This window comes from Macaca nemestrina, chromosome 1, assembly GCF_043159975.1.
Source record: "Macaca nemestrina isolate mMacNem1 chromosome 1, mMacNem.hap1, whole genome shotgun sequence".
Classification (NCBI taxonomy): domain Eukaryota; kingdom Metazoa; phylum Chordata; class Mammalia; order Primates; family Cercopithecidae; genus Macaca; species Macaca nemestrina.
Genome location: NC_092125.1, coordinates 205,453,871 through 205,480,217, shown reverse-complemented (window position 1 = coordinate 205,480,217; position 26,347 = coordinate 205,453,871). Strand labels below are relative to the sequence as shown.

Here is a 26,347-nt window from a genome sequence, read left to right as displayed (position 1 = left end):
GACTTTGTCTCAAAAAAAAAAAAAAAAAAAATTAGCTGGGCATGGTGGTGCACATACGTGTTCCCAGCTTCTCGGGAGGCTGAAGCAGGAGGATCTTTTGAGCCGGAGAGGCAGAGGTTGTAGTGAGCCGAGATCTGCCACTGCATTCCACCCTGGGTGACAGAGTGAGACTCAGTCTCAAAAGAACAACTGGGGTGGGGTGCGGTAGTTCACACCTGTAATCCCAGCACTTTGGGAGGCCAAGGTGGGTGGATCACTTGAGGTCAAGAGCTCAAGACCAGCCTGGCCAACATGGTGAAACCCGGTCTCTATTAAAAATACAAAAATGAGCCTAGCATGGTGGTGCGTGTCCATAATCCCAGCTACTCCGGAGGCTGAGGCAGGAAAATTGCTTGAACCCATGGGGCAGAGGTTGCAGTGAGCCGAGACTGCACCACTGCACTCCAGCATGGGCAACAGAATGAGACTCCATCTCAAAATAAAATAAAAAATACAAATACAAAACTAAAAAATAAATAAATGCCAGGTGCAGTCGCTCACGCCTGTAATCCCAGCACTTTGGGAGGCCAAGATGGGCGGGTCACCTGAGGTCAGGAGTTCCTGACCAGCCTGGCAAAAATGGTGAAACCTGGTCTCTACTAAAAATACAAAAAATGGCCAGGCACGGTGGCTCATGCCTGTAATCCCAGCCCTTTGGGAGGCCGAGGCGGGTGGATCACCTGACGTTAGGAGTTCAAGTCCAGCCTGGCCAACATGGCGAAACCCTGTCTCTACTAAAAATACAAAAATTAGCTGGGCATGGTGGTGGGCACCTGTAATCCCAGCTACTCGGGAGGCTGAGGCAGGAGAATCGCTTGAACCCAGGAGGCAGAGATTGCAGTAAGCTGAAATCATGCCATAGCACTCTAGCCTGGGTGGGTCAGGAGTTTGAGACCAGCCTGGCCAAAATGGAGAAACCCCATCTCTACTAAAAGTACAAAAATTAAGGCTGGGTGCAGAGGCTCACGCCTGTAATCCCAGCACTTTGGGAGGCTGAGGTGGGTGGATCATGAGGTCAGGAATTCAAGACCAGCCTGGCCAAGACGGTGAAACCCTGTCTCTACTAAAAATACAAAAATTAGCCGGGTGTCGTGGTGAGCGCCTGTAATAATCCCAGCTACTCGGGAGGCTGAGGCAGGAGAATTGCTTGAACCCAGTTGCAGTAAGCCGAGATTGCGCCACTGCACTCCAGCCTGGGCAACAGAGACTCCATGTCAAAAAAAAAACAAAGAGTTCAGGTTACCTTCCACCACTTGTGCGATGACCCCAGAAAACTTGCTTTACCTCTTTAAACTTCAGTTTTCTTATATTCCAACTGCCATGAGGTTTTCATGAGGAACACATGAGCTGACATGGATATGTTTCTGTAGTTAACAAAATAAAGGCTCTTACAAAATAGGCAATAATAATCATCATCATTTATTATTATTACATGAAGCTACATGAATAAGATCTTGGAGGAAGACAGCAGAGAGAGAGAGGGAGATCAGAGATCCCAGGGTTAAAAGTTGGAGAAATTTCACAGTACATCATCCAAAAGAGGAGTCCATGATGGAGGCAGAGGTAAACTTGGAGAGGTAAGAAACTCTGAAGACGGGGGAGTCCTTTGTGGCAGGCCCTGCATAGAAGAAATTCAGCCTGGCCAACATGGCGAAACCCTGTCTCTACTAAAAATACAAAAATTAGCCAGGTGTTGTGGCAGTCACCTGTAATCCCAGCTATTCAGGAGGCTGAGGCAGGAGAATCGCTTGAACCCGGCAGGCAGAGGTTGCAGTGAGCCGAGATCACAACACTGCACTCCAGCCTGGCTGACAAGAGCGAGACTCGGTCTAAAAAAAAAAAAAAAAAGTTCAGTTGGTAAGAACTCATCAAAAGTGTCCATCTAGACTTTGGGTGCAGTAGAATGACTCAGAGTCTGAATCAACGCGAAATCAACAAAACATCATTTGCAAGGGTTTCAGGGAACACCTGAAATCCTGAAGAACTGTTTGTATCCATCCTGAAGAATGCGTGTATTAACAAGAGACAGCCTTTCCTTGGTACCTGTTTTCCATCTCCAACCCAACCCCAACTCACACCCTTATCTCCTATTTTATCTGGTCTCTCTCGTTCCTCTTGCTCTTCCCCACTTGGCTCCCGTTTTCCCCAAGTCCATTCTCTATTTTGTTCTATAAGATCTGATCATATCGGGATGCTTTTGTAGCTCATAAGAATGATGACTGGGTGTTCACACGCATGTGAGATGTGCCTCCCTCAAACCTTAAGACATGGGCACATACCCATCTGATGTTAACTCACGGGGCAAAAAATCTGATCATGCCATTCCCGTGCCCAAATCCTCATATATCCCCACTGCCTCAGGATACAGGCTGGACCCCTTAGACACACAAGACCCTGCATCCATGATCTGTCACTCCCACAGGCACCCTCTGCTCCCATCTACTTGGCAGTTTCCCACAACCTCCCTGGGTTCTCATGGTTCCCTGTCATTGCAAACGTCGCTTCTCCTAGGATGTCCTGCCCTCCTAGACTTAACTTGGAAAGCCGTTCTTAAGCCCCGCGCTGAGTAAGATGCCCCTGTGGGTATCACGGTCATAGCGCTGTGTGGTTGCTGATAGTCTGATTTTTCATCCTTCTCCATGCCCTCTTGAGGGTAGGGAAGATATCTTTTTTCTCCGTACAGACCCTACCGCACGAGATTTTCCTAAACAGACCGAATTCAAGGAGTCTTTCTGGTTGTTAGTCCACGTGTCCCGATTTGGGGTTTCCAAAATACACACTCACTGGAACCGGGCCAGGGGAGCCAGCCTGGCCAAGAGCTCCCCCCAGCCCGGGAGCGCGCCACATGCAGATCCTGGGATGGCCGCCAGGGGCCGCCGGGCTCTTTGTTTTCCTTTCTCGCCCGGGTCGGGGCCAGAGGCCTGCAGAGCGCATGCTCTGGGGCAGTTCGCGGCCCGGCGGGGAACGCTGGAGTTCCTTGTGGCCGACGTGCACCGAGGTAGGTCTCGCTCAGGGCGCGCGGAGGGTCCGGGCAGAGGGCGGTGCGCGGGGCGGCCACAGCCGGAGCACGGGCCGGTCCACGCGGGCCTAGGTCGCTGTCAGCTTTCGCCCGTGTCGCGCGGCGCTGGCCCCACGTGAAGCCCGGCGGCAGGAAGGCGCGATGCGGGCTCGCGATTCCCCGGCCCCGCGGGGCGCTCCAGCGGCCGCTGGGCCCCGCCTCGCGGGAGCTAGGGCCGCGCTGCCCCTCCGCCGCCGCGCCTCTCACGCCTGCACCGCGGCGCCCGCGCAGGCGGGAGATTCAAACGGCGCGAGCGCGATGGGCCGGGTGCGCGCGGCCGCCCGGGCGGGGGATGGGTCTCTGCCGCGAGGAGAATGGTTTTGTCCAGCATGCGTTTGGAGAAGGCGGTTTGCAGAGCTGGCAGGGAGCCCTGCCCGGGAGAGGGTGGATCTTCAGAGCTCGAGGGTGGGTAGTTGGGGGTCTGCTGCGGCGAGAGAAGTCCCAGCGTCGGCAGGCACCCAGGCACCGCTGTGGACCTTTGGGAGCCGTGTGTCTCGAACTCCGCAGCAGCTCAATCTGTCAGCAAATTATTTGCTGGCCATCTATTCCGTGCCGCTCTTGCAGGGCTGGGGGACAGTGGTGAGAAGGGCAGGCCCGTGTCATTAGCGAACTATGCCCTGGAGCCCGGGCGACGAACGCTACTGCCAAGTCTTCATTCATCACATATTGACCTAACTTCGACCACGTGTGACTTGTGTGGCCTAGCAAAAGTTGAGTGTGTGGGGTGTTACGGGAACCCTCAGGGGGACCCCCCGCCCTACCCAGGAGGCTCAGGGATGGCTTTCTAGGTGAAGTGACTCTTGAATGGGGTTTTGAAGGAACAGAGTTTTTCGGGCAGTCTGAGGGTAGTGGGATTAGGGTGATTCAGGCAGAGGGACTGCAGGTGCAAAGGCATGAAAGTATAGATATTGTGGTAAGGGATATCACAGGTCTTGAGGTGACTGGAGGAGGAGAGTAACAAGATGATACAGCAAGGGCTGGGTCATGAAGGGTCTTGGGTGCAAGACTAAGGAACACTGCGGGGTGGAGGAGGCAGGGAAGGATTGCCCCAAGAAGGGCATCAGAGTGAAACCTGGACAGATGAATTAGGAGTTCCCGAGGCTCTTGTTTCAAAGACATCCCAAGAGCAGGAATCCTGTTCTGTTCCTCTTTACAACTTTCTCATCAGATGCCCTTGGGCAACCCACTCAGTCCCCCAGAGCATTGGTTTCCTTATCTTTATAGCAATGGTAGGGGGCATGTGGTGAGGATATGATTTTTTTTTTTTTGAGACGGAGTTTCCGCAATTATTACCCAGGCTGGAGTGGAGTGGTGTGATCTCGGCTCACTGCAACCTCCGCCTCCCAGGTTCAAGCAATTCTGCCTCAGCCTGCCGAGTAGCTAGCTGAGACTACAGGAACAGCGCCACCAGGCCCCGCTAATTTTTGTATTTTTTTTTTTTTTTTTTAGTAGAGACGGTGTTTCACTATGTTGGCCAGGCCGGTCTCGAACTCGTGACCTCAGGTGTCCACCTGCCTCGGCCTCCCAAAGTGCCGGAATTACGGGTGTGAGCCACCGCACCCGGCCAATTTTTTTTTTTTTTCCTGATACGAAATCTTGCTCTATCGCCCAGGCTGGAATGCAGTGTCGTGCTCTCGGTCATTGCAGCCGCCACCTCCTGGGTTCAAGCAATTCTCCTGTCTCAGCCTCCCAAATAGTAATATCCTATAATTTTCATAAAGCAGTCATTCCAACATCTAGTGGAAGTTGTGGGTCCCTTCCCCCAGGAAAAATGAACACATAGACCCAAGCACAGGTTGTATCCAGTGGGGATCCCAAGTGAGAAACTCCTAGTGTGAAATATACCAGCTCTGTGCCTGGCGTAACAGCAGCTCACCAAATGTATATTGTTGACACACGAGCCCTCTCCTCCCTTCCCTCCTGGGGACCTTTCACACAAAGAGATTTTTCAGCCTGAGTCTGGCAGGCAAGTTCTCCCTCCTGGCGTGGGGGACGGAGGGCACAGCTGCAGTGGTCTGGGAGGGCTCTGTCTCCTTTTACAGAAATTGAGGCTGTGGTGAGGTCACTGGAGGTCAGGGCAGGAGCACCAAACTCCAGGCAGACTGTTTAGACTGGCATGCCTACCCACTTTCTTCAATAAATAAGGAAAGTGAGGTGGGGTAGGGCAGCTCTGGCTCTGGTGGAGCAGGGTCATGAGACTGGGGTTTCATTGCACCTCTGTGGGACCTGGGCCACCTTTCCCTGAGCCTCATCTTCCCCTTAGCTGTAAAACCGGGATGAATCTGCTCACCTCAAAGGGCAGCTGTGGGCATTCTGGAGTGCCTGATGGTGGAAGCTGACTCTGTAGCCAACTTATCTGGGACTGTCTCACTCTTCTCCCAGAGACTGTACGCTCCTTGAAGAAGGAAGCTGTGTTGGGTGGGGCTGGGCAGGGAAGCTTGATGCTAAAAGCCGACTCCTTATTCCCAGCCCAGACACTGCCAGGTTAAGAAAACAGCCACAGGCCGGGCGCAGTGGCTCACGCCTGTAATCCCAGCACTTTGGGAGGCCGAGGCGGGTGGATCATGAGGTCAGGAGATTGAAACCATCCTGGCTAACACGGTGAAACCCCATCTCTACTGAAAAAAAAAAAAAAATACAAAAAATTAGCCGGCCGTGGTGGCAGGCACCTGTAGTCCCAGCTACTTGGGAGGCTGAGGCAGGAGAATGGCATGAACCTCAGAGGCAGAGCTTGCAGTGAGCCGAGATCACGCCATTGCACTCCAGCCTGGGCGACAGAGCAAGACTCCGTCTCAAAAAAAAGAAAGAAAGAAAGAAAGAAAACACAGGCAGAGAGAGAGAGCCCAGGCTCGTAACCCCAGCAATTTGGGAGGCTGAGGTGGGCAGATCACCTGAGGTCAGGAGTTCAAGAGTTCAAGACCCGTCTGGCCAACATGGTGAAACACCGTCTTTTTTTTTTTTTTTTTTTTTGAGACGGAGTCTCGCTCTGTTGCTCAGGCTGGAGTGCAGTGGCCGGATCTCGGCTCACTGCAAGCTCCGCCTCCCGGGTTTATGCCATTCTGCCTCAGCCTCCCGAGTAGCTGGGACTACAGGCGCTCGCCATCTCACCCGGCTAGTTTTTTTTTTTTTTTGTATTTTTTTAGTAGAGACGGGGTTTCACCAGGTTAGCCAGGATGGTCTCGATCTCCTGACCTTGTGATCCGCCCGTCTCGGCCTCCCAAAGTGCTGGGATTACAGGCTTGAGCCACCGCGCCCAGCCGAAACCCCATCTTTACTAAAAATACAGAACAATTAGCCAGGCGTGGTGGCATGCGCCTGTAGTCCCAGCACTAGGGAGGCTGAGGCAGGAGAATCACTTGAACCTGGGAGGCGGAGGTTGCAGTGAGCTGAGATTGTGCTGCTGAACTCCAGCTTGGGCAACAGAGTAAGGCTCCATCTCAAAAAAAAAAAAAAAAAAAAGATGATGAAGAAAAAGGAAAACACACCCAGAGCAGTGAGAGAAGAAGTCTGTACAAAAGACCCGTTTGTGCAGTAGAGGCTGTGCAGGCAGGTACCGGGAACAGGGCTCCACCTTTTAGAAGATGGCCCTCCGGCCGGGCGCGGTGGCTCACGCCTGTAATCCCAACACTTCGAGAGACCAAGGCAGGTGGATCACGAGGTCAGGAGATCGAGACCATCCTGGCTAACACAGTGAAACCCCGTCTCTACTAAAAATGCAAAAAAGTAGCCGGGCGAGGTGGGGGGCGCCTGTGGTTCCAGCTACTCGGGAGGCTGAGGCAGGAGAATGGTGTGAACCTGGGAGGCGGAGCTTTGCAGTGAGCCGAGATCACGCCTCTGCACTCCAGCCTGGGCGACAGAGCCAGACTCCGTCTCAAAAAAAAAAAAAAAAAGGTAGCCCTCCATCCCCTGCCCTTCCCTGGCAGTTGCTCACAGCAGCCCAGTGCGGGGCCTCAAGTCTTCATTTTGGAGAGGAAGCCTCTCCTCTGGGACTCAACGAGCACTCAGGCTGTCTCCACCACAGCAGGGAGTTGTTGCCACTGTCCTACCCCATGTCTGTCGTCTGTCGTCGGATCTGTCACCACCCACCCCACCTTCCCTCAGGCCCCAGCTGCCTCAGTGTCTCCTCTCTGGTCTCACTGTCCTCTCCTTCTCTGCTGGCTTCTGCTCTCTGCTTCTGGGACTTGGCCAAGCGCGTGGGGGATCCTCGGGAGGCCTGTCCAGGCTGCCTTAGCCCCTGCCTGGACCATGGTCAGCCTTCAGAATCAGTCAGATAGGCCTGGGTTGTTTTTCTAGGCTCCCCTTTACTTGCTGTGTGAACTTAGGCCAATAAAGTTATCTTCCTGAGCCTCAGTCCCTTAACTGTGAAATAGGAGTGACAGTGCTGCCTTCTTCAGCTTCCTGTGAGAAGTAAAAGGGTTTTGCATATGGAAGATACAGTGAGTTGACTGGTGCCCCCAGGGGCTTTTAGGAAGTTGATTGGTGTGGTGGATAGGCATGTAAATTAAAGTGATTGTGATCTAAAAGTCTGTCCCAGTTTCTCAGAGAGAATGACTCCATCCTCAGGATGGAGGAGGGATCAGAGGAGATGACTTTGAGACACCAGTAGATGTTCTTCCAGTGGGATAAGGGATGGGAAGGCATTCAAGGTAAAGAGATGCAAATAGTATGGAGAGGACAGTTAACATTCTGGCCTAGTGGGTCTGGCAAGGAGATTGTGTGGGAAGAGAAGGGAGGATGTGGTAGATAGGATGTGAAGCTAAAGGTTCTGTCAGTACCTGATGTTGGACACCTCTAAGACCATGCTAAGAAACGTGGGCTTTATCTTTCAGGCAAAGGGAACCAATAAGGAGTCCAAGCAGGCCAGCAGCTTGCTTCAGGTTTGAGGTTTGGAAAGATCATGAATGAGGCCGGGCACAGTACCTCACGCCTATAATCCCATCACTTTGGGAGGTCGAGGTAGGAGGATCACTTGAGCCCGGGGGTTTGAGACCAGCCTGGGCAACATAGTGAGACCTTGTCTCTACAAAAAAAAAAAAAATTACACATTAGCCAAGCATGGTGATACATGCCTGTAGTCCCAGCTACTCTGGACGCTTGGATGCTGAGGCAGGAGGATCGCTTGAGCCTAGGAGGTGGAGGTTGCAGTGAGCCATGTACGTGCTACTGCACTACAGCCTGGGCAACAGAGTGAGACCCTGTCTCAAAATATATATACACACACACACACACATTTATTTATCACGAATGACTTGGAGAATGAGATGAGGGGATGAGGGTGGGGACCAGAAGACCAGCAACAAGTTGCTGTCTTTCCTAGGGGAAGGAGGAAGAGAGATAGTTCCAGGCAAGCTGAGAGACTACTAAGGAGCATGGGGAGGAAGGAGGCAGAAGAAATTTTTTTTTTTTTTTTTTTTTGAGACTGAGTCTTGCTGTGTCGCCCAGGCTGGAGTGCAGTGGCGTGGTCTCGGTTCACTGCAACCTCCGCCTCCCGGGTTCACACCATTCTCCTGCCTCAGCTTCCCGAGTAGCCGGGACTACAGACGCCCGCCACCTCGCCTAGCTAATTTTTTGTATTTTGTATTTTTTGTTTGTTTGTTTTTTTGAGGCGGAGTCTTGCTCTGTCGCCCAGGCTGGAGTGCAGTGGCGCGATCTCGGCTCACTGTAACCTCCGCCTCCTGGGTTTACGCCATTCTCCTGCCTCAGCCTCCCGATTAGCTGGGACTACAGGCGCCCGCCACCACGCCCAGCTAATTTTTTGTATTTTTTAGTAGAGACGGGATTTCACTGTGTTAGCCAGGATGGTCTCGATCTCCTGACCTCGTGATCTGCCCTCCTCGGCCTCCCAGAGTGCTAGGATTACAGGCGTGAGCCACCGCGCCCGGCCTGTATTTTGTATTTTTAGTAGAGATGGGATATCACTGTGTTAGCCAGGACAGTCTCGATCTCCTGACCTCCTGATCCACCCGCCTCGGCCTCCCAAAGTGCTGGGATTACAGGCGTGAGCCACCGTGCCCGACTGGAGGCAGAGAAATTTCTAATAACACTCAAGGGCACCAGCTCTGGAGTCTGACTAACTTGGTTCAGATCTTGGCCTCCTCTTCCAATCTTGAGTAAAATACTTGACCTTTCTGAGCCTCAGTTTTCTTCTCTGTAGAGTGGGATCATTGTGGCCAGCTTGTAGTGAAACGCTCCAGAGTAATAGCCAAACACAGATAACTAAGGAGATGTTGATTGACTGGGTCTGTTCCATCCACGATAACAGATTTTTTGGTTAATGCCCCATGACACCAACACTTCACATAGCCCTTATGTGTCTGACTGCATTCCAAGCTGTGCTCATGGCAGCCCAGCCATCAGCACCAACTGTGCTGACATAATTGTTTCCTGCTTTTTCTCCTGACTTCTTGTGAGTACTTTTTCATGCTAATACAGTCTCTCTCCCAGGCACAGGAGACTGCTACAGATTATTCTGATAAACTGATGGGATATTTGCCTTGGCACACAGCTGTCTATCTAAAACAAGGGTGCCTCTTTTTTTGGTGGAGGGATAGAGTTTCACTCTTGTTGCCCAGGCTGGAGTGCAATGGCGCAAACTCGGCTCACTGCAACCTCCACCTCCCGGGTTCAAGCGATTCTCCTGCCTCAGACTCCCGAGTAGCTGGGATTACAGCATGGGCCACCACGTCCGGCTAATTTTGTATTTTTAGTAGAGATGGGGTTTCCCCATGTTGATCAGCCTGACCTCAGGTGATCTGCCCGCCTTGGCCTCCCAACGTGCTGGGATTACAGGCGTGAGCCACCGTGCCCGGCCACAAGGGTGCCTCATATTCCACACCCCTAGCCCTTCTAACTTTGCCTGCCTGACATCCTTTCTGGGATGGCGCCCAAGCACTTCAGATTGAATGAAAATACCTAGCAACATGGAGCTTCACGTCTCTCCTCTCCTGTTTGTTCACCAGTGTTGTGTATCTCACTACATGGAAATCTACCATCTACTTGGTCATTTAAGCCCAAGCCTGGGAGTCTTTGTGTTTGGCCAGCTCATAGGGGGATCCTGGGCAGGCCTGCCAAGAATCCCCTGGACTTTTTTAGGATGAACAAATCAAGCCAAGTGCTGTGGCATGTGCCCATGATCCCAGCCTCTTGGGAAGCTGAGGTGGGAAGATCGCTTGAGTCCATGAGTTTGAGGCTGCATTGAGGTAATTGCACGAGTGCACTCCAGCCTAGGTCACAGAGTGAGACCCCCTCTCTTAAAAGAATAAAATAAAAGGCCGGGCATGGTGGCTCACACCTATAATAACACCTTTGGGAGTCTAAGGCCAGAGAATCGCTTGAGCCCAGGAGTTCGGGACCAGCCTGGGCAACATAGCAAGACGTTGTTTCTACAAAATGTACAAAAATTAGCCGGGCGTGGTGGTGCACACCTGTAGTCCCAGCTACCCAGGATGGCATAAGCCCAGGTGGTTGAGGCTGCAGTGAGCCATGATCATGCCACTGCACTCCAGTCTGGGCAGGACCCTGTCTCAAAAATAAACAAATAAAAAGGATGAACAAATTATGAGAGTAAAAAAGGGTTAGTCTCCTTTATCCTTGCTACGCCTCCTGGCCCAAAGCCAAGCAATAGTGTAGCAGGATAAGCCACAGACAAAGCCCCTCAGACGCCGAGTTAAAGAAGGAAGGGCTTTATTCGGCCAGGAGCTTCGGCAAGACTCATGTCTCCAAAAACTGAGCTCCCCAAGTGAGCAATTCCTGTCCCTTTTAAGGGCTTACAACTCTAAGGGGGTCCGCGTGAGGGAGTCATGATTGATTGAGCAAGCAGCGGGTACGCGACTGGGGGCTGCTGACTGGGGGCTGCGTGCACCGGTAATCAGAACAGAACAGAACAGAACAGGACAGGGATTTTCACAGTGCTTTTCCATACAATGTCTGGAATCTATAGATAACATAACCGGTTAGGTCAGGGGTAGATCTTTAACCAGATCCAGGGTGCGGTGCCGGGCTGTCTGCCTGTGGATTTCATTTCTGCCTTGTAGTTTTTTGTGTTTTTTTTTGAGATGGAGTCTTCTCTGTCGCCCAGGCTGGGGTGCAGTAGCCGGATCTCAGCTCACTGGAAGCTCTACCTCCCAAGTTTACGCCATTCTCCTGCCTCAGCCTCCCAAGTAGCTGGGACTACATGTGCCCGCCACCTCGCCCGGCTAGTTTTTTGTATTTTTAGTAGAGACGGGTTTCACCGTGTTAGCCAGGATGGTCTCTGTCTCCTGACCTCGTGATCCGCCCATCTCGGCCTCCCAAAGTGCTGGGATTGCAGGCTTGATTGAGCCACCACGCCCGGCCTGCCTTTTAGTTTTTACTTCTTTCTTTGGAGGCAGAAATTGGGCATGAGACAATATGGGGCATGAGACAATAAGTGAGGTGGTCTCCTCACTTAGTAGTAGTAAGCACTATAAATATTTGTGGTTTTAAAACCTTTTCATTCAGTCTTGATGACAGCCCTGAGAAGTAGTCATTTCATCTCCTTTTATAGATGAGGATATAGTTCAGAGAGGTTAAGGCCACTGGCCAGCCACAAGCTCTGGAAGGTGAATCCAGTTCCCTCTAATCCCAAAGAATGTGCATTTTTAGTGTGGGACAAGAGGTCTCAAAAGACAGGTTGGAGGATTCCCAGCTTTGGGAGAATAAAAGTTGGGTGAAGTTCAGAACTGCCAACTCATCAGTCAGAACTGGGCCAGTGACAACCCGCAGAAGCTCAGCCTGCAAAGGCTTGTCAGGCTTCTGGGCCCTTGGTTACTTTCCCATCTTTAGTATTTTGTTCTCCTTCCACAGGATAATCAGCAGAAAAGTGCCTGGCCTTGTGTCCATGTACCATGGAGGGGAGAGCTAGAGAGGCTGGGCTTTTGGGAACCACTAGAAGGAAGGAATGAGGGGGCTGCTGGTTAGGCCCACAGCTGAAACTGAGAAGGGCTCTTGGAGTTCTCCTTCGCTTTGTAACATTAAGTAAAGGCTTAGGCAACTTGACTGTTTTTTATAACCTTAAAGACGATGGCTCCGGCGGGCATGATGGCTCACCCCTGTTGTAATCCCAGGACTTTGGGAGACTGAGGCGGGTAGGTCGCTTGAGCCCAGGAGTTCTAGACAAGCCTGGGTAACTTAGCAAAACCCTGTCTCTACAAAATATATAAAAATTAGTGGCCAGGCGCGGTGGGTCAAGCCTGTAATCCCAGCACTTTGGGAGGCCGAGGCGGGCGGATCATGAGGTCAGGAGATCAAGACCATCCTGGCTAACATGGTGAAACCCCGTCTCTACTAAAAAATACAGAAAACTAGCCGGGCGAGGTGGCAGGCACCTGTAGTTCCAGCTACTTGGGAGGCTGAGGCAGGAGAATGGCGTGAACCCGGGAGGCGGAGCTTGCAGTGAGTGGAGATGGCGCCACTGCACTCCAGCCTGGGTGACAGAGCAAGACTCCATCTCAAAAAAAAAAATAAAAATAAAAATAAATTAGCTGGGAATTGTGATGCGGACTTGTAGTCCCAGCTATCTTAGAGGCTGAGGTGGGAGGATCACCTGAGCTCAAGAGGTCAATCAAATCTGCAATGAGCCATGATTGTGCCACTGCTCTTGAGCCTGGGTGACAGAGAGTGAGACCCTGTCTAAAAAAAAAAAAAATATGTATATATAAATAAAAATTTATTTCCAGAGCTGTACGTTTAGAGAAAAAAAAGGCATTGGACACAATTTGGGCTGGATTAGAATTAGAGAGCTGGGGAGCATGTCTGTATTCCCAGAAGCCTGGAGAAGACATGGAAGTCTTGGGAAGCAGCAGCAGCAGTTAAAAGACTAGGAGTGTGGAGGGGCTGAGACTTCCAGCTGCCCTGGATCTTCCCACTGCCGCCCCTCCTAATCACCCGTAGATGGTTTCCTTTCCCCGTTTATGTCATACTTGGTGTTTGTATTTTGGTGTGACTGCATATACAGCTTTGATCTCTTTTTTTGTTGTTTTGTTTTTGTTTGTTCCGTTTTGAGATGGAGTGGCTAGATTTTTGTATTTTGTTTAGTAGAGACGGGGTTTCACCATGTTGGCCAGGATGGTCTCGATCTCCTGACCTCATGATCCACCTGCCTCAGCCTCCTAAAGTGCTGGGATTATAGGCGTGAGCCACCGCACCGGCCTGATTTCTCTTTTTATTTTTCTTTTTTTTCCTGAGAGGAAGTCTCGCTCTGTTGCCCAGGCTGGAGTGCAGTGGTGCAATCTCCACTCACTGCAGCCTCTGCCTCCTGGGTTCAAGCAGTTCTCCTGCCTCAACCTCCCGAGTAGCTGGGACTACAGGCACCCGCCACCATGCCCAGCTAATTTTTGTATTCTAGTAGAGAAGGGGTTTCACCATGTTAGCCAGGCTGGTCTCGAACTCCTGACCTCAGGTGATCCGCCCACTTCAGCCTCCCAAAGTGCTGGTATTATAGGCATGAGCCACCGTGCCCAGCCTACAAACAATCTTTTCTTTCTTTTTTTTTTTTTTTTTTTTGAGATGAAGTTTCACTCTTGTTGCCAAGGCTGGAGTTCAGTGGTACAGTCTTGGCTCACTGCAACCTCCACCTCCTGGGTTCAAGCAATTCTCCTGCCTCAGCCTCCTGAGTAGCTGGGATTACAGGCATGCGCCACCATGCCCGGCTAATTTTGTATTTTTAGTAGTGACAGGGTTTCTCTGTGTTGGTCAGGCTGGTCTCAAATTCCCAACCTCAGGTGATCCGCCCACCTCAGCCTCCCAAAGTGCTGGGATTACAGGCATGAGCCACCACTCCGGGCCACAGATAATCATCTTTAAAATGATAAAAGCAGGTTTCAACTGTGGTTCTTCTCTGGGGTGAGAAGGTGAAGATACACATGGGCAAGCTACTGATTTACCTTCCGAAAATACTCTTTGGAAGCAGCTGGATTTGGCTCGATTTTTAGAGAATCCTGTGTCCAATTCACTGGGCAGACTTTTCCATGGGTTTCTACATACTGGAACGCCTTCACCAAGAGGCGGGTTTCTTCCACACTTTAGCCCACTGGGAGATCATTAACACTCAAGTGCGGCCAGGTGTGGTGGCTCACGCCTGTAATCCCAGCACTTTGGGAGGCTGAGGCGGTCAGGAGATCGAGACCATTCCAGCTAACATGGTGAAACCCCATCTCTACTGAAAAAATACAAAAAATTAGCTGGGTGCAGTGGCGGGCGCCTGTAGTCCCAGCTACTTGGGAGGCTGAGGCAGGAGAATGGCGTGAACCTGAGAGGCAGAGCTTGCAGTGAGCCGAGATTGCGCCACTGCACTCCAGCCTGGGCAACAGAGCGAGACTCCTTCTCAAAAAACAAAACAAAACAAAAAACACTCAAGTGCTTGATGACTCAACTGGGGTCAGTTATGAAGAGACCTCTTAGTGCAAGACTAGGACCTTCTAACAGCACACCGTAGTCTCGGGAATTCGCTTAGTGAAATGTGACAAAGGTGTGATGTTCATGGGACCCAAACCGCCATTCTTCTTTGGTGTATTTATCCAGGCAAGATGGCTAAAGTGGGAATCCACCACGGTGGCTCACGCCTGTAATCTCAGCACTTTGGGAGGCTGAGGCAGGTGGATCACCTGAGTTCAAGAGTTCAAGACCAGCCTCACCAACATGGTGAAATCCCATCTCTACTAAAAATACAAAAATTAGCCGGGCGTGGTGGCAGGCACCTCCCAGCTACTTGAGAGGCTGAGGCAGGAGAATCGCTTGAACCTGGGAGGCGGAGGTTGTAGTGAGCCGAGATCGTGCCACTGTACTCCACCCTGGGTGACAGAGCAAGACTCCATCTTGAAAAAAAAAACAAAGAAATCCAAAGGATAGAAGAAAGGCACCAAATATTTCCCCTCAAAGTCATCAAGGCTTAAGTCTTTGAACTCTCCATTGACAACGGCTGTACCCTTAAAATAGGGCGCATGCTGGGTGACATCAGGTGCACAGTATGAGGAACTGGTGCCAGAATTTTGCTTGACCGGAACCAGACCACAACATGTTTGTCAAACTTGTTCTTCCAGAATCAGCAGGCCTGATGGCTGCAGTGGCAGAAATACCCCAAGGAATGACACTCACATGCCGGCAGCTGATGCTCGGAGCAACCTGCCCACAGCAGCTGCCGTCTTAAAGTGCATACGTATTTTTGTTTTTTTTGAGACAGGGTCTCACTCTGTCGCCCAGGCTGAAGTGCAATGGCACAACCTCAGCTCACTGCAGCCTCAGCCTCCCAGGCAGAAGCCATCCTCCCACCTCAGCCTCCTGAGTAGCTGGGACTGCAGGCGTGCACCACCATGCCCAGCTAATTTTTGTAATTTTTTGGATAGAGATGGGGTTTCGTCATGTTGCCCAGGTTGGTCTTGAACGCCTGGGCTCAAGCGATCTTCCCGCCTCGACCTCTCAAAGTGCTAGGATTACAGATGTGGTGGCACCTTGTCTCTAAAAAAATCAATCACATAAGAAAAGATAATAGCTTTTCTCCCCCTCTGATTTTAACAGTAACACATTACCAAAGTTACTGGTGCTTACATGGGGTTGAATGAAGTTACGATGGATATTTCACTTAATGTTGTTCTTGAATGCTTTAATTTTTTACAACAGACTTAAATTTTTTTTTTTTTTTTTTTTTTTTTTTTGAGACGGAGTCTCGCTCTGTCGCCCAGGCTGGAGTGCAGTGGCCGGATCTCAGCTCGCTGCAAGCTCTGCCTCCCGGGTTTATGCCATTCTCCTGCCTCAGCCTCCCGAGTAGCTGGGACTACAGGCACCCGCCACCTCGCTCGGCTAGTTTTTTGTATTCTTTAGTGGAGACGGGGTTTCACCATGTTAGCCAGGATGGTCTCGATCTCCTGACCTCATGATCCGCCCGACTCGGCCTCCCAAAGTGCTGGGATTACAGGCTTGAGCCACCGCGCCTGGCCGAGACTTAAAATTTTTTAAAATACATGTGACTGGGCACGGTGGCTCACGCCTGTAATCTCAGCACTTTGGGAGGCCGAGGTGGGTGGATCACCTGAGGTCAGGAGTTCAAGACCAGCGTGATCAACATGTTGAAACCCCATCTCTACTAAAAATACAAAATTCAGGAAAATCACTTGAACTTGGAAGGTAGAGGTTGTGGTGAGCCGAGATCGTGCCATGGCACTCCAGCATAGGCAACAAGAACAAAACTCTGCTTCAAAAAACAAAACAAAACAAAACAAAAAACATGTAATTGGTCGGACGCAGTGGCTCACGCCTGTAATCCCAGCACTTCAGGAGGCTGAGGCAGGTGGATCACTTGAGATTAGGAGTTTGAGACCAGCCTGGCCAACATGGTGAAACCCTGTCTCTACTAAAAATACAAAATTTGGGCCAGGTGCAGTGGCTCACGCCTATAGTCCCAGCACTTCGGGAGGCCAGGGGTTGGAGGGGGTGGATCACCTGAGGTCAGGAGTTCGAGACCAGCCTGGCCAAACTGGTGAAACCTTGTCTCTACTAAAAATACAACAATTAGCTGGGTGTGGTGGTGAGCACCTGTAATCCCAGCTACTGGAGAGGCTGAGGCAGGAGAATCACTTGAACCCAAGAGGCAGAGGTTGCAGTGAGCCGAGATTGCACCATTGCACTCTAGCCTGGGCGACAGAACGAGACTCCGTCTCAAAAAAAAAAAAAACAAAGTAGGGCATGGTGATGCACGCCTGTAATCTCAGCTACTCAGAAGGCTGAGGCACAAGAATCGCTTCAACCTGGGAGGCAGAAGTTGCAGTGAGCTGAGATGCCTGTGCACTCCAGCCTGGCGAGGGAGTGAGACTCCGTCTCAAAAAAAAAGAAAAATACATATAGTGCTCCTTGTTAAACATCTTAGATAATATAGGAAGTTACAATGAAACAAGTAATTATTATCTATAATACCATTTTCCAGAGGTTACCATTGTTAATATGGGATATATTTTCTTCCCCAGATTTTTCTCATATTTTTTATGTGTATGCATTTTTTTTCCAAAAAAAGGATGATAGGCTGTTTTTCTTTTTTTTTTTTTTTTTTTGGTGGGGGGATGGAGTTTCACTCTGTCACCCAGGCTGGAGTACTGAGTGCAATGTTGTGATCTTGGCTCACTGCAACCTCCACCTCCTGGGTTCAAGCAGTTTTCCTGCCTCAGCCTCCCGAGTAGCTGGGATTACAGTCACGCACCACCATGCCTGGCTGATTTTTGTGTATATATATATTTTTAGTGGCACTGGGGTTTTACCATGTTGGCCAGGCTGGTCTCGGACTCCTGACCTCAAGTGATCCACCCAGCTTGGCCTCCCAAAGTGCTGGGATTACAGGCATGAGCCACTGCGCCTAGCCTTTTTTTTTCTTTTTTTGAAACAGAGTCTGGCTCTGTTGCCCAGGCTGGAGTGCAGTGACTCCATCTTGACTCACTGCAACCTCCACCTCCCAGGTTCAAGCAATTCTCCTGCCTCAGCCTCCTGAGTAGCTGGGATTACAGGCGCCCATCACTGCGCCTGGCTAATTTTTGTATTTTTAGTAGAGATGGGGTTTTGCCATGTTGGCCAGGCTGGTTTCGAACTCCTGATCTCAGGTAATCCGCCCGCTCCGGCCTCCCACAGTGTTGGGATTACAGATGTGAGCCACCGCACCTGGCCATCTGTTTTTCATTCTGCTTTACTTGGCAATGGGGAACATCTTTCTATTCAATAGATTGATCTCTGAAAACATCACTTTTGATGACTTCATACTGTTCTATCATGAATATACCACATATTTAACTAGTTCACTACTACTGAACCCCTGGGTGGTTCTGTTTTTGTTGTTTTTACAATGTTATGAAGAATACAGTAGAGAATATTTGTGTAATTGATCTTTGGGTGCATCCATTATTCTGTTCTTGGGATACATTTTGAGAAGTGGAATTGCTGGGCAATTCCTCTTAACCTATTTCTAGGGTTTTTGATAAATATTGTCTAATTGGCCCAGGAAAATGTTTGCCATTTCTGATATGTAGTATTTGACTGACTTTTTCAGGACAGGAAGATGTCACCCAAGCGCATAGCTAAAAGAAGGTCCCCCCCAGCAGATGCCATCCCCAAAAGCAAGAAGGTGAAGGGTAAGTTGGCCTTGGCCTCTTTGTGGGTACAGGTGGCCCCTCGAAACCCTGAGAACCCGGGACTGGGCTCCCTCCTTCCTGACACTTGAAACTGAAGGGTGTGGATGAGCAGAAACCCCACCCAGCTGGAATGTTTCCCATAGCTCGTTGAATCCCACTCTTTGGGAATCACAAAGTAGGCAGAAACTCCTCCCAAAGCACTTAGGCAGTACTGGCAAAAAAAACTAGACCCTAGGGCTTCACCCCAGCCAGTGATGCATTGTGGTTAGGACCACTGACTTTACGACATGGGTTCAAGTCCTTGCTCTGCCACTTTCTAGCTGATGGGCAAGTCACTTTATCCTCCAGTTTGGATTATCAACTTCATAAAATGGAGGCAGCCAAAGCAGCACCACCCGCTCTGGGCTGTGTGAGGATGAGATGAGATAATGGCCTGGCAGAATTTGAGGGAGGTGGCTGTGGTTTCCTCTCTCCTGGGACACCGGAGGGGCACAGGGAGGAAAGAAAAGCCAGCACTAAACTGGGAGGGGAAGTGTGGACCCACGCTCAGACAGTGTCTGTCTTTTGCAGACGCGAGGGCCGCTGCCTCCCGCCGCATTCCTGGCGCCCGCTCCTGCCAAGGTGCCTGTGGGCCGAGCCCTCCTGACCAGAAAACCCGACCAGGTGGCTCCGCGCCCGGCGCGCCCTCTGTGCTGCCAGCGCGGGCTCCTCAGCGGTGCCACAGCCTCGGGGGAGGGGCTGGGCGCCATTGGCTGCCCGGGACTGCGGGTTGGGGGGCTGCCTTTGGCCCACAGAGGGCCCCGGGCCGCCCACTGGTTGGTGCGCACCTCCTGCAAATGCCGCTGGCCGCTCTTCCTCCTGCCCCTCCTGCCTTTCCACTGGATGGCGGAGGGAGGAGTCCGTTTCTGCAGTGGATTTGCCCGGGAGCTGAACTTACTCACTGGCGGACGGCCTGGGCATGGAGGAGGGCTAGGATGGAGATTGGGCACTGTGCTCTGACCCACGTAGTCTCCCTTGCTTTTGGTGCAGATTCTATCATAATTAGCTTTCGGCCAGGCACGGTGTCTCACGCCTGTAATCGCAACACTTTGGGAGGCTGAGGCGGGCGGATCACGAGGTCAGAAGATCCAGACCATCCTGGCTAACATGGTGAAACCCCGTCTCTACTAAAATACAAAAAATTAGCCATGCATGGTGGCGGGCACCTGTAATCCCAGCTACACAGGAGGCTGAGGCAGAGGAATCACTTGAACCCAGGAGGCAGAGGTTGCAGTTAGCCGAGAGCCGCCACTGCACTCCAGCCTGGCAACAGAGGGAGACTCCGTCTCAAACTAATAATAATAATAATTAGCTTTCTTTTCTTTTTTTTTTTTTTTTGAGATCGAGTCTCACTCTGTCACCTAGACTAGAGAGGGCAATGGCGCGATCTCGGCTCTGCCACCTCCGCCTCCTAGGTTCAAGTGATTCTCCTGCCTCAGCCCCCCCGAGTAGCTGGGATTACAGGCTACTGTTGGCCAGGCTGGTCTCGAACTCCTGTCCTCAAGTGATCCGCCCGCCTTGGCCTCCCAAAGTGCTAGGATTACAGGTGTGAGCCACCGTACCCGGCCCCTCTTGCCCTCTCCACCAAGATTCATTTCACAGTATCCAGTGTCTCCTTGTTTCCCTTTCTCCCCTTTCATGTGAATAATGTCCTCAGTTCTTAATCTCCACAAAAATCCTGTGAGAGAGGTATTTTGTTGTCCCCATTTCACAGATGACAAAACTTAGAAAGTTCATACTAACGGTCTGTGGCAGAGCAGGGGCTTCCGCCCAGGTTTGTCTGATCGCAGAGCCTGTGACCTCTCCTCGCTGTAGTCATCCTCTACACTCAGGGTCTATCTTCTTCACCCTTCAGTCTCACACAGGTCCCACAGCACAGAACCCGGCTTGGTGCTGACACTAGGCCAGGGCGATGTGGGCCAGCTGGGGCTGGGTGAGAATGTGATGGAGAGGAAGAAGCCGGCCCTGGTATCCATTCCAGAGGATGTTGTGCAGGCTGAGGCTGGGGGCATGCACACCGTGTGTCTAAGCAAAAGTGGCCAGGTAGGTGTTGGGGGCTGGCATAGGGTTGGACAAGGCCTGGGATTGGGTGGCTTGGGGCAGGGCTTTTGAACCACACACGTTCACTGTGGAAATGGAGCTGGCTAGTCCAGCGGGGAGTGGCCTACATGAGAATGGACTGCGAGGCCAGACTTTGCATTAATGAGGGCATCCTGGGCACAGGTCTATTCCTTCGGCTGCAATGATGAGGGTGCCCTGGGAAGGGACACATCAGTGGAGGGCTCGGAGATGATCCCTGGGAAAGTGGAGCTGCAAGAGAAGGTGGTACAGGTGTCAGCAGGAGACAGTCACACAGCAGCCCTCACCGAGGATGGCCGTGTCTTCCTCTGGGGCTCCTTCCGGGTAAGGCTGGGTCTGGAAGTCTGCATGGGGCCTGAAAGGCAGAACTAACAGGTGGGGCCCCAAAGATAATCCACTTCCATGCATCCGTGGTACTTACTAGTGGGGAGATGAAAGCCCACAGATAGAGCTGAGGCCCAGACCCAGGATTCTAGCTTCTTCATGTGGGCCACACCACCAGCTGCTTCCTTGGATCCAATGTCATCAAGTGTCTGTCCTGGGAAGCGAGTGGGTCAAGGATGTCCCTGGGTTGAGGCTGATCCAGGAGGCCTGCTGTCTTCACCCATCTCCCTGACTTCCGTCTCCACCTCACCTCGCCAGCACTGCTTCTTCCACATTCCCCAGAGGCTTGGATGGGGCAAGCAGGCAGGGATTGTTGCATCTCAGAGTTTCCAAGGTAGAGAGGAGTGTAGTTTAAAAAATAGATTCTGGTTTTTTGTTTTTTTTTCTTTTGAGAGACGAAATTTCACTCTTGTTGCCCAGGCTGGAGTGCAATAGCGCAGTCTTGGCTTACCACAACCTCTGCCTCCCGGGTTTAAGTGATTCTCCTGCCTCAGCCTCCCAAGTAGCTAGGATTACTGGCATGCGCCACCACGCCTGGCTAATTTTGTATTTTCAGTAGAGATGCGGTTTCTCCTGTTGGTCAGGCTGGTCTCAAAATCCTGACCTCAGGTGATCCACCCGCCTCTGCCTCCCAAAGTGCTGGGATTACAGGCATGAGCCACCGTGCCCAGGGCCAAATTCTGTATTAAAATTGTTTTCTTCTTACTATTTTTTTTTAGATGGAGTCTCGCTCCATCAGCCAGGCTGGAGTGCAGTGACGAGATCTCACTGCAACCTCCTCCTTCCAGGTTCAAGCGATTCTTCTGCTTCAGCCTCCCAAGTAGCTGGGACTACAGGCGCATACCATCACGCCCAGCTAATTTTTGTATTTTAGTAAAGATGGAGTTTCACCATGTTGGCCAGGCTAGTCTCGAATTCTTGACCTCAAGCGATCTACCCGCCTTAGCATCCCAAAGTGCTGGGATTACAGGCGTGGGCCACCGCACCGGCCTGATGGGTGTTTTCTTATCACGTCTATTTTGAATTTTTTATGGAGAATGTCACCCAGGCTGGAGTGCAATGACACAATCTCAGCTCACTGCAACCTCTGCCTCTTGGGCTCAAGCAATTCTCCTTCCTCAGCCTCCCAAGTAGCTGGGATTACAGGCACGCGCCACCATGCCTCGCTAATTTTTGTATTTTTAGGAGAAATGGGGTTTCACCATATTGGCCAGGCTGGTTGCGAATTCCTGATCTCAGGTGATCCGCCCCTCTGGGCCTCCCACAATGCTGGGATTGCAGGCGTGAGCCACCGCGTCTGGCCTCCTTTCTTTTTTAATTAGAGATGAGATCCTGCTCTGTCACCCAGGCCAGAGTGCAGTGGCATCATCTTAGCTCACTGCAGCCTCAACTTCCTGGGCTCAGGTGATTTCTTCCACCTCAGCCTCGCAAGTAGTTGGTACTATAGGCTTGTGCCACCACACCCAGCTAGTTTTTGTATTTTTTTGTGGGGACGGGGTTTCACCATGTTGCCCAAGCTGGTCTTGAGCTCAAGCGATCTGCCTGCCTGGGCCTACCAAAGTGCTAGGATGACTGGCATGAGCTACCATGCCTGGCCCAGAATAGTATACTGAACGCCCGTTTACTTGCCACACAGTTTCAATGATTATCAACTTATGGCCAGACTTGTTTATCTCTATTTACATCCACTCTCTGACTCCTTGATTATTTTAATGCAAGTTGCAGACCATAAATGATTGCATTCATAAGTATTTGAGTATGTGGCCCGGCTCCTGCCCACCTCTCCATCCCCATCTGGTGCCACTGCCCTTCTGGATTTCACTGGTATGGCGCGGGCAGGACTGGCTGATAAGTGCCCTGTCCCTCCCTTCTAGGACAATAACGGTGTGATTGGGCTGTTGGAGCCCATGAAGAAGAGCATGGTGCCAGTGCAGGTGCAGCTGGACGTGCCTGTGGTAAAGGTGGCCTCAGGTGGGTCTGGGGGTACTTGCTCGGGGCAGGACTTGGAGGACCTTGTTCTGGGGCTGGCCCAGCCTTGGGCCTTACAGATGTGGCCTGCATCCCTTACCTTTTCATCCTCAGGAAACGACCACTTGGTGATGCTGACAGCTGGTGGTGACCTCTACACCTTGGGCTGCGGGGAACAGGGCCAGCTAGGCCGTGTGCCTGAGTTATTTGCCAACCGTGGTGGCCGGCAAGGTCTTGGTAAGTGGCCTTGGTACCTCCAGCAGGGCAAATTGGCAGGCCACCCCCACAGTGAAGGCCAAAGGCGGGAAGGATTTGCTGTGGTCAGGCTTGCAGCAGATGGACTTGTGGTATTGGTTAAGACTTTGGAGACAGACTGCTCTGGTAGTTTTGCCACCTACTGTCTATGGGACTCTGAACATAGTTTCTTCATCATTAAGTCTACCTACCTATAAACCTACTTCATTAGGTTGCTCTGAAGTTAAATGAGTTAATGAGAAGAATATCAGGCAGATGGTAAGTTCCATGTAAATGATACCTCTAATAACTGTGGGAATCTGAGCAAGGCACTTATATTCTCTTGATCTCAGTTTCTTTTTCTATAAAATAGGGATGAGAGTCCCTACTTAGCCTGTCAAGGGCTTTTATAATGGAGGAGAATTAAACTTGGGGCAGAGGGAAGCCGTGTGTGTCTGTCTGTCACTGACTGTGCCTTTCCCTCTGCCTGCAGAACGACTCCTGGTCCCCAAGTGTGTGATGCTGAAATCCAGGGGAAGCCGGGGCCACGTGAGATTCCAGGATGCCTTTTGTGGTGCCTATTTCACCTTTGCCATCTCCCACGAGGGCCACGTGTACGGCTTTGGCCTCTCCAACTACCATCAGCTTGGTGAGCCCTGAGCCCAGCTTCAGGCGTGATCCAGTAGCCTGCGTTCCTGTCCTGGCTCTACCACTCATTCATTGTGCATCCTTTGCGGGGTTGTCTAAGCCCTCGAAATCACAGTTTTGTCATCTGTAAAGTGAAAATGTCCATATCCTGATGGGAGGTGGCCTCACTGTGGGAGGGGATTGAGAAGGGCAGCTTTCAGAACACCTTCACCCCTGATGGCTCCGGCCTTTCCCCCAGGAACTCCGGGCACAGAATCTTGCTTCATACCCCAGAACCTAACATCCTTTAAGAATTCCACCAAGTCCTGGGTGGGCTTCTCTGGTGGCCAGCACCATACAGTCTGCATGGATTCAGAAGGTAGGTCCTTTACGTCCTTCTCTAGTTTGGGGGCGGAGTGTACCCTGGCCTAGACTTAGCCAGATTCCTGAGACCGTGGTCCTTGGAGCCTGGGTCTGTTCCATGGGTTGTGCCACACGTGGGTCCATGAGAGTCACTCTCATCCTCCTAGAGTCCTGGTGCCCTTCCAAGTGTGAGTTCAATGGGGGCCTATGTAGAGATTCTCCTAGGTCTCCTCCAAAACTGGGAAGAGACACTGCAGATCTCCTTCTGATCGCCCTGGGAGCAGTGACACACTCCCATGGACAGGGGCACTCACCTAGCCTGCCACCCATTTTGCCTGTAGCACGCCGTCTGCTATTGCTCATCTCTCTCCCTCCTCCCACAGGAAAAGCATACAGCCTGGGCCGGGCTGAGTATGGGCGGCTGGGCCTTGGGGAGGGTGCTGAGGAGAAGAGCATACCCACCCTCATCTCCAGGCTGCCTGCTGTCTCCTCAGTGGCTTGTGGGGCCTCTGTGGGGTATGCTGTGACCAAGGATGGTGAGTGGGGCTGCCTACACTCTGTCTAGTTGGGTCCTGTGGGTCATGGTTCTTACCCAGTTCCCCAGTAGGCTGTGATGTCCACTCTCAGGTGGAGCCGAGGTGCAGACAGCAGTGTTTGTGATGCACTCTGTTCCTGCTTCTCAGAAGCTCTGGTGTTGATGAATATGAAATGAGTACACAAATTATTTTAGTAAAGGTGACTTATTATGCAGAGGAGAGAAATAGCAAAGAGTGAGATATCACTGAGGCCTAAGGAGGCAATGGGACTGGAACCCAAGTCTCCAGACTCCTAACCCAGGCTGCTCTCTCCATCAGGGTAACCTCTTCATATATCACCTTGTATGTGCCCGCTTCCCAGGCACTTGTACTTAGAATCTAAATCAGGGGAAAAAAAGACTTAGTAGTCAGAGTTGTAGCAAGTATGGCGGAGGAGGGTGTGAACAAGTGACCACCAAAGCCTGAGTAGATGAGAGGGACAGCCATGGAGGTCCTGTAGAAGCCTGGAGCTGGCAGAGGTGCTGGACCTGAGATATCTGGGAAGACTTCCTGAGGAAGTGGGGCTTGCACTGCACCTTGAAGGTTCCATTCTTTGTGAAAAGCAAAGAATGCCATTCCAGGCAGAGGAACATCAGGGCAGTCTCAAAGGTGGCTGATCCTGGGAACGGAGGGTGGGGTTGGGGTCTTGAATGCCACACCTAGGAGCAGCCTTTGGCAATGTGTAGGGACTGTGGTCTCTGGTTTACAGCGTTCTTTTTCATCCATCATCTCCTTGGGTTCTCCCAACTTCCCTGAACTCCGAGAGTCTGGGATCTTGCCAAGCTGCTGTTGGCCAAGGCCACAGTCCACACCCATCTCCCAGGTTTCTCCTGCCACAGAAAAGTGGGCTGGGGATCCTGGAGACAGCTATACCCATTTCTTTCTCTTGCAGGTCGTGTTTTCGCCTGGGGCATGGGCACCAACTACCAGCTGGGCACAGGGCAGGATGAGGACGCCTGGAGCCCTGTGGAGATGACGGGCAAACAGCTGGAGAACCGTGTGGTCTTATCTGTGTCCAGCGGGGGCCAGCATACAGTCTTATTAGTCAAGGACAAGGAACAGAGCTGATGAAGCCTCTGAGGGCCTGGCTTCTGTCCCACTCAACCTCCCTCACAGAACAGGGAAGCAGTGACAGCTGCAGATGGTAGCGGGCCTCTCCCCAGCCCTGAGCACTATGTCAGCTCCTGCCTTTTCCCATCAGCAGAACAGCATCCTTTTCCTATTTTTCTTCCTCCTCTTTGGAATTCTCCTGGGACCTACAGAATAAAGGAGGGGATGGACAGGGGATTTTCAGAAGGAACATGGCTCGTTCCAGAGCTATATGGTTAGACGTTTCTCCCCTTTTCCCTACCTTCCATGGTCCTGGTTGGCCCGGGTTTTACCTACTAGAAAACCAAAACCTCCCCCCTGGGGTTTGGTGCCCACTCTCTGAGAAGCTGGGCTCCATCAAGCCCCATTCTAGTCATGTGCCCCTTTCCTGTCCCTAACAGTCTACAGGCAAACAAATGGTATAGTCATAAGACCCGTCTGTCATGGACCCACGCCCAGAGGAACGTGCAGAAAAAGCAGAGCTGCATGGCTGTGGGCAACTGTAAGCCAAATATTTGGCTCGGAACAGGTGTCCATGGGACAAAAAAGAATGATCCTCCACTTGACCAAGAGAAAAATGATTCTCCCAGAAGCACAAAGCATACTCTTGCCCCTCAGGCATTGCCTTTGTCCATCGCACCCATCCATTCGTCTTTACCTGCAGCCAAGAGCCTGGAATCGCAAAGAGAAGCCATGCTGGGCTGGGCAGAGCAGAGCAGGGTGTGGGGTGGGGAGAGAGGGTGGAGGGTTTTATAAACAAACTTAACAGC

The 26,347-nt window shown here is 51.5% G+C and overlaps 1 protein-coding gene and 2 pseudogenes across 6 annotated transcripts in view; 2 read left to right on the top strand and 1 right to left on the bottom strand.

Moving 5' to 3' along the window:
- LOC105494565 (regulator of chromosome condensation 1) overlaps positions 1-25,788 on the top strand; it is a 31,622-nt gene extending 5,834 nt beyond the window's left edge. For 3 of the 6 annotated variants that reach the window (XM_011763104.3, XM_011763106.3, XM_071097597.1), the window contains exons 2-12: positions 1,478-1,616; positions 18,138-18,219; positions 18,790-18,840; positions 20,114-20,301; positions 20,482-20,661; positions 22,596-22,692; positions 22,804-22,926; positions 23,417-23,572; positions 23,810-23,929; positions 24,297-24,449; positions 25,381-25,788. In XM_011763104.3, coding sequence (XP_011761406.1) covers positions 18,147-18,219; positions 18,790-18,840; positions 20,114-20,301; positions 20,482-20,661; positions 22,596-22,692; positions 22,804-22,926; positions 23,417-23,572; positions 23,810-23,929; positions 24,297-24,449; positions 25,381-25,556 — 1,317 coding nt within the window. In that variant the 5' untranslated portion in view covers positions 1,478-1,616; positions 18,138-18,146 and the 3' untranslated portion in view covers positions 25,557-25,788. Of the gene's footprint in view, positions 1-1,477; positions 1,617-2,911; positions 3,038-18,137; positions 18,220-18,789; positions 18,841-20,113; positions 20,302-20,481; positions 20,662-22,595; positions 22,693-22,803; positions 22,927-23,416; positions 23,573-23,809; positions 23,930-24,296; positions 24,450-25,380 lie in introns of those variants that run through there. The other 3 variants (XM_011763103.3, XM_011763107.3, XM_011763102.3) reach the window with 3 other exon arrangements.
- LOC112429066 (small nucleolar RNA U13) lies at positions 2,231-2,328 on the top strand (annotated as a pseudogene).
- Positions 13,907-15,267, bottom strand: LOC139357133 (thioredoxin-dependent peroxide reductase, mitochondrial pseudogene; annotated as a pseudogene).
- Positions 25,789-26,347: the final 559 nt, after the last annotated feature.